This window comes from Danaus plexippus, chromosome 8 (genome assembly GCF_018135715.1).
Source record: "Danaus plexippus chromosome 8, MEX_DaPlex, whole genome shotgun sequence".
NCBI classification, from domain to species: Eukaryota; Metazoa; Arthropoda; class Insecta; order Lepidoptera; family Nymphalidae; genus Danaus; species Danaus plexippus.
The window spans coordinates 6,152,582-6,159,671 of record NC_083542.1 but is presented as its reverse complement, the minus strand read 5'-3'; the positions used below and the strand labels follow the sequence as shown (position 1 = coordinate 6,159,671).

At 28.7% G+C, this 7,090-nt stretch overlaps 1 protein-coding gene across 1 annotated transcript; it reads left to right on the top strand.

Annotated features, from left to right (window-relative positions):
* The first annotated feature begins 7 nt into the window (after positions 1 to 7).
* Positions 8 to 4,244, top strand: LOC116773294 (uncharacterized). The gene is made up of 2 exons (XM_032665722.2): positions 8 to 421; positions 4,115 to 4,244. The coding sequence occupies exons 1-2, from the start codon at positions 72 to 74 to the stop codon at positions 4,122 to 4,124; spliced, it is 360 nt and encodes a 119-aa protein (XP_032521613.1). The 5' UTR covers positions 8 to 71; the 3' UTR covers positions 4,125 to 4,244.
* Positions 4,245 to 7,090: the final 2,846 nt, after the last annotated feature.

Here is a 7,090-nt window from a genome sequence, read left to right as displayed (position 1 = left end):
GTATTTCAAGTTATTAGAAATAAATAACAGACGCGTCTCAATCATCATAAGGTTGACTGCCTGTTAATAAAATGAAATATTTAATAATAATATCATGTGTACTGGTACTCAATACAGCGGGCTTAAAGATTGGAAACAAAGAGTCTTATTTAAGAAATGAAGATGAAGGAACAGCGATGGAGGAAGATCCACCGATCTATGATCTAAAGGAAGCTCCCAAATTGTTCGAAAAATTTATTAAGGACTACAACAAAAAATATGAAGACGATGAAGATTATAATAAACATTACAAGAACTTTGTTTCAAACTTGGAATACATTAATGAAGTCAATTCTCAGGGACGATCTTATTCTGTGGACATCACCATGTTTACAGATGACGACGAATCTGAACTTGAAGTATTCACAGGAGGTTTCGACGAGTAAGTACTGTTATTAAGTCCTTTTTATTCAATAATGATAACAGAACTATCATTTGTAAACAACTACGCATAACGTTTATTTGAAACAAAATTTAATTTTACATGTCGCCTGCCCGTAATCATGGTTGTTATAAAGCATTCGAAACGTGTGGTAAAATGTTATATAATAAACAGTGAAGTAAATCAAAATACCACAGCTTTACCTAAAGCCTTTTCCATATAGAAATGTGAAGAACACCATTCTTAATTAAAATCTACATTATAAAAATGTACATCATTTACCATTACTTGATCCTTTGCTTGGCTGAATTCCTTTTACTAAATATTCTATAGCCTTTTAAATGTTAAATCTTAAGAAAGTATAACTTGACGTAATAATGGAAAAGCTTTTTACCCGTCCGTTAGTATGAATAAACATCAATAACGTCTATAAATGGACCTATTTGGGACGCCTATTTCGGTTATGGTTAATACCATTTACATTTTCTCTGTTTTTGCATTGTTTAAATGTATCTATTCAAATTTCTTGTAAATATACCATAACAAAACGAAAAAAGAGACGCCATTACGAAAATTAATATTCTAAAGTCGTGTTACCTGCAGTATATGTAGTATTATATAAAGTCTAGAAACAAGTTTTCGCACGTAATGTCCTTAATTATTAATAAAACGCGGTATGTGTGAATTATTATTTTATTTATAATAATCAAAATAAAGTAAGTAAGGAGTTTTAGCGTATAATTCCATTGAAATGTTACATTTTAGCATGAGTTTTACAGAGAATTAAATTGTTTTTGATGTTGGCTTAGTATAAGCTTACGTTCAAGATGTCTTCAAAAAGGGGTGCAATGAGATTTTGTTCTTTACCTCGTAAAATACCAACCCGATATAAAATTATAAAAGATGTTTTGCGTATCATTTCTTTCAGACATTATTAGTTTATTTGGTCCTTTCTATATTAGAACAGCAATGCTATAGAGGGTGTCCTAAATAATTTACACCATTAATTTTTTAATTTCTTTAATTTATCTGGATTTAAAAGAACTCTGAGAAGGTCTAAATTTTTAAATAGCAGTAATTATGGTGCTCTTAATTTTTAAATAAAGCGACGTCATTAAAGAGAGTTTGATATATTTCCATCATTTTCGGGTTGGATCCAAACCGGGATAATTTTCGCCACTGTCTTTTCCAATCACCTTTTGATCATTCTGTCCACAGCATCTTTTTTTCTTCCATATTTACAGAAACAAGAAAAACTTTAGAAAATCACAACAAAAATATATAGCTTTTCCTTCTCACGCAAAATAATCCACTTTCACTAGTCTAGCATGTATCTGTTAAAAAAGTAATGATTTTCAGGTTCCTAATTTGTAAGCTGCTATCTCGGCTACATAAAAAAAAAAATGTTTAGAAAAATACAATAAATGTAATTTTTCAATGAACTACTATTATAATTATTAGTATCTGTTTTCATAGACGACTATCGTCTCTTAAGATCTTGAATGATGTTTGATGCAAAACTTCGTATAACATACATATGAATATATAAATAATAATCTTTAACATTAAACAAATTATTTTTATACCATAAATTAAAATTTCTGGTCGTTGAACAATGTTGCTGATTAAAACCAAAACTTGCTTTTGAATGTGGTTTTAAAACACAGATGTCTACAGCAGATGTTATACTTTTTTGATTCTAGAATGTTCATTTAAAAATTCAGAGATATTCGATTTCGAATGACATAAACACTATAAATAAACGTACACTGTTTTAGTAATATAATCAGCAATTTATTTTTATGTTCCTTCAACCACGTTTTATCTGAGCAAAATCAAATAAATCTTTTCTGACAAATGACAAAAAAACTTACTTACTTTTATTAAAAACAATATCTTGTTCTCTGTAATCGTTTGCTCTGAGCAAAGTTTATTTTTACGTAACTTCCAACTTCATTCCCCTATACTGAATTCTTTGAACTATGGTTATTCATTTTCTTTGATTTCCTTTGACAATAAGCTATAGGAAACAACAAAACTCCTTCCTTTGCTTAACGTATTTGACCCAAATAAGAAATCATAAACAGAGATTTATTAATAAATACATCGCTACATTTTTCTATTCGTTTGGAAATTGAGTAACGAATCCTGACATAAATTGAAGGGCCAGCTACATGAAACTATGATCAGGAAAGTTATTTCAATATCTTAAATTGATACAAATTTAAAAGTCAAATATAATCCCATGAATATTATTACAGGCAACATTTTTCAATATATTTTTTCAAGTTACACAATTGACAAGGATATAATTAATTTGTCAGGTATCAATAAAAAAAACTAATAAACTAAAATAACACTGGCTTAAAATGAATTAATTATTATGCGAAATTCATGATTTTTGAAAAGGACGCATACGATTCTCATGGGAAGGGTCAACATGGCCATAATGAAATAAATTATCCTTCTAGTAATCTCAACCAATCTCGATGTTAAATTTCAATACTGTAAAATCTCTGGACTATCTAGAAATTTTTGGAAAGTTTGGATTATTTTAGGAAAAAAGGTATTTAGCCAAAAACACTTCTAATTACGGTTCACTCAAATAAATAACTTTTATTACCATCGACAGTTAAGTAAAACCTGAATTAAAAGATCAATCTATGTATGTATGGTTAGATATGAGACAGACTTTATGCATGAAGTCACATACACTATTAAAAAAATATATCTTTTAAGATCAAAGATAACTTTCTGAGCAACGTTGTTTACTTTAATATGTTTGAAATTAACTCAGTCGTGATTGCATAAGTATATAAAATAATACTGAAAATATTGCAACATTATATTGGAAGAACAAAAAAAATAAGTATAGTAATTTGTTATATTATAAACAATTCCAATCAACTTAACTCTAAATATGCAAATCTGGTAAACAAATATCAGTCAATTGCTAGTAATTGTATTGAAACAAATTCATAATAATTCCCTAACATGAACGAACAATATTATATTTAATACAAATTCGTTTCCCCAAACCGGATGCGACTCAAAAATTTCACAGTTCGTCCTTTCCAATAACCTTTTTCTTATATTTTATCCAAGATCAGGAAGGAAGTCTTTTTAAACACCAAGTGACGTGGTAATCTTTTTTCTTTCCTTATGTGCTGCCTCACGTTTTAACTAAGTTAGCACATATTTAATGTTTAATTTTTTTATTTTAAATAGCAATTTCCATTATTTGCTGGTCAAGACTTCTAAATGGAGCCTTTTTATTATATAACAATGCATTAGCTCTTGAAATCCGTTAAAGTCTTTTCAGCCGAAATGCTTCTCGAATTTAAAAGCCATAATAACAAGTAAAAGTTCGGAAAAGTGTGATAAATAAAAAAAAAATTATAACGTTTTTATCCAAAAACTAAAACAAAATAAAAAAGAAACATTAAATCAAAACGAAATCCCGAATATCTAACGCGTCTATTCCAAAAGTTAACGATCCGTGTTAGGGGACGGGGCCTTGCTAATGTCAAGTGGCCCGATGCCGAAGAGTTATGTGTATAACACCGGCTCTGTGATTTATCTCGTGTAACCTAACCGCACACATATGTATCGGTTACATACATTATAACTAACGTTTTTGACTATTGAAAGGACAGCTTGCTTTACTTATGCTCAACCTTTGTTTTGTTTCAGGGACGAGTAAAATGGACAAAGGAAATATATACAATGAAGATTACCGCTACTTTACTCTAACCAGAATTTTTGCATTATACTTTTTTTAAATTAATAAATAAATTCCACCACCTAATAGGAAAACTCATAATTCTTGTTCTTGCTTTAACCCTCTTTCTGTATAACGGAGGCACGTAGTCTTCTTATCTTTGCAATATACATTTTCCTCGATCTAAACCTGATGTAATCTTTTACTTAGCTTATAAGACAGTAATGCGTTTATTGCATTTGTTAATTTAGAATAGACAAGAAAATGAACACCATAAGAAATCTAACAAGGGATGGTAAGTAAATAGGGGCAAGCTTAGTAAGTTTCTTGGACCGTAAATACGAACCATTCAGTCGATCGCCTGAGAAGAACTCTTCAAAAGAAACTATCAAGCGTGAAGATTGACATGGCGCTAACAAAATACGCTGTGTAAATTTATTCCTGAAAGGTGGTTTCGAATTACTGAGAACAAAAGGATAATCGCTTGATTACATTCAATATTCAGAAAGTCTAATCAATACAATAGCGATAGTATATGATATCGACTAATATCTACTTAATATTAAACACGTGTACAACTAATACCTTATATGACTGTAAATGTCAACAGAAACCAGATTTAAAAAAAAAAAACATACAAGACGACCCAAAGTAATGCCAAACTTTGTATTTGATTTTGATATAACTCCTATAAAACAAAACATTGAAACATAATATATTAACGAGAAAAATTAAAGAATTCATAAAAGCGAAATAGGTATATCTACAAAGTAGTTGAGTGTCTTTTTGTAATATTACTTCTTTAAATTTTCACTGCAGTAGGTAAGTAGGTACATTGCTTTACGTGAACACGTGAGTGGCGTTTCAATTTTCGTCTGATAGTAGCTGGATGTCGGAGCGTTAGAAGAAAAATACAAAGACGTGAGCATTAAATATTACGTGTTATGAAATTTTTAGAAGTATCATATAGTAGCAGTAGAAGTAATGTTGTCGATGAGAATGCTGTGATAGTTGAATCTACAAAGTAATAAGTTATATTTTAAGTTTTCCCATTATCATAATATATTAATTTTCATAAATTCTGCATATATAATAAGTAGTTAAATATGATACCCAACCAAGTCTGTTTATGTGATAAAAATAGAATTTTATAACATTAATTAGTACTTTTTTTTTATTAAAAGAAACATTTAATTTTCTGTCTCAAATATATTTTTTTCGACTTTCTAGTTTCTCTTATGTAATGTTTGTGGCCCCAATATATTAATAATTGTATATTTTGCAGCAGTTTTAATGTGATGCGTTATAAGTAAATATCGCGGGATTAAGCATAACTTGACTAACATTCTCGCTACAAAGACAAAACTTTGTTAGGAGAAGATTTAATTTAAAAGCGCCTTTACGTATGTACATCCTCGTTCTTAAATATGTACAACCATTTTCTCGTATAGATTACAAATCAACCTTCTTATAAGGTAAAAATTACATTACAGTAATAAATTCCTAAAACCAATGCAGGTGGACAAATTAATTATTATACTTACCTTACATTTATATTTTAACGCTGTTTTATAAGCAATACATAAATTATATACGGGTCCAAAGTTTTTTTTTTATTAAAATAGACATGTTTGTTCTAATCAAAACAGCCTGCTACAGTAAACAAACTAAATATAGAAGAAAAAATACCGAAAAAAAAAGCTACAACCTTTTCTACAATAAATTTACAATTTACAAAGTCAACCAGACCGTTAATAAAAGTCATAGAATCTGGCCTAAAAGCTAAATATTTGAACCAGGCGTAATGCATTTAAGCCACTGACTGCAATTTATTGAGCTGGTTTTATATTCAAGCAAAAATCTGAGTATTTTCCATCAAGCTTTTCCCCTTGATAATTGTAATGGGAATAAAAGATTCCCCATTTATCTTAACATATTATGAACGCTTCGAAATTTTCAGTCCAAGTGATCTAACAATTCTACAGCCCCAATACGGTCTAATGGTCTAATCACGTTATTTATATAGTGTATATGATTACAATTTTAAGATTGTACTTTTAATTATATTGCCGTTAAAGCCAAATTCATTTAAATAGATATTTACACTTCATGTTATAATTCAGCTTAGTAATAATAATCTCTTATTAATAAAAAACTGTTAGAAGCTTTAACAGAATGGATGACAATTATATAATAGATAACAATATTATAATTATATATCTTTACTAATAAACTTATTTTAATTTCAGTTTAGACATAAAAATAAAATTAACATATAATATTTATTATAAATATCAAACACTTCTTTTTTTAAGGGATAAATTTTTGTTCGCACCCACTAACTCTCCCAAATACTCAAAATGACGTAAAACGGGAATTATTAAACGAAACATCATAAATGATTATAATGCTGAACAGAATACAATAAACATTCTTGCTGGGAATTAAGCAGCAGTCAATAAATATAACAGTAAACAGACAAGATCAGCCAGTATGCAGTCTAGTTAACCAAACCTGTGAACGCAAAAAAAACAGATATTTGTGTAACCAAGACATAAAAAAACATCACAACCAAAAAAAATCTGTTATTTATATACATATTTAAGTTATATTAATATATACCTAAATTAGTAAGTAACAAAGTAAGTAACAAAACAAACAAGTAACAAAACTCACCAAATTTTCTTAGAATTCTTCTGTAAATCAAGCAAATTTACAGACTGTACATATAAAACAAATTCCTTAATTTTTTTAACAGTACGACAAAATTTTCAGTTTATATATTATTCTCTCATATTATTTACAAATCCATTTTTATTAGCTTTTGCTATTATGTTACCATAACTCGTAGCTAAAGCAGCATGATGAAAGAAAAACAGATTGTCAACTGTCAGTTATCTCCAGTGACTTCTGACATTAGTGCTAAAGTGAAATGACAATATATAATT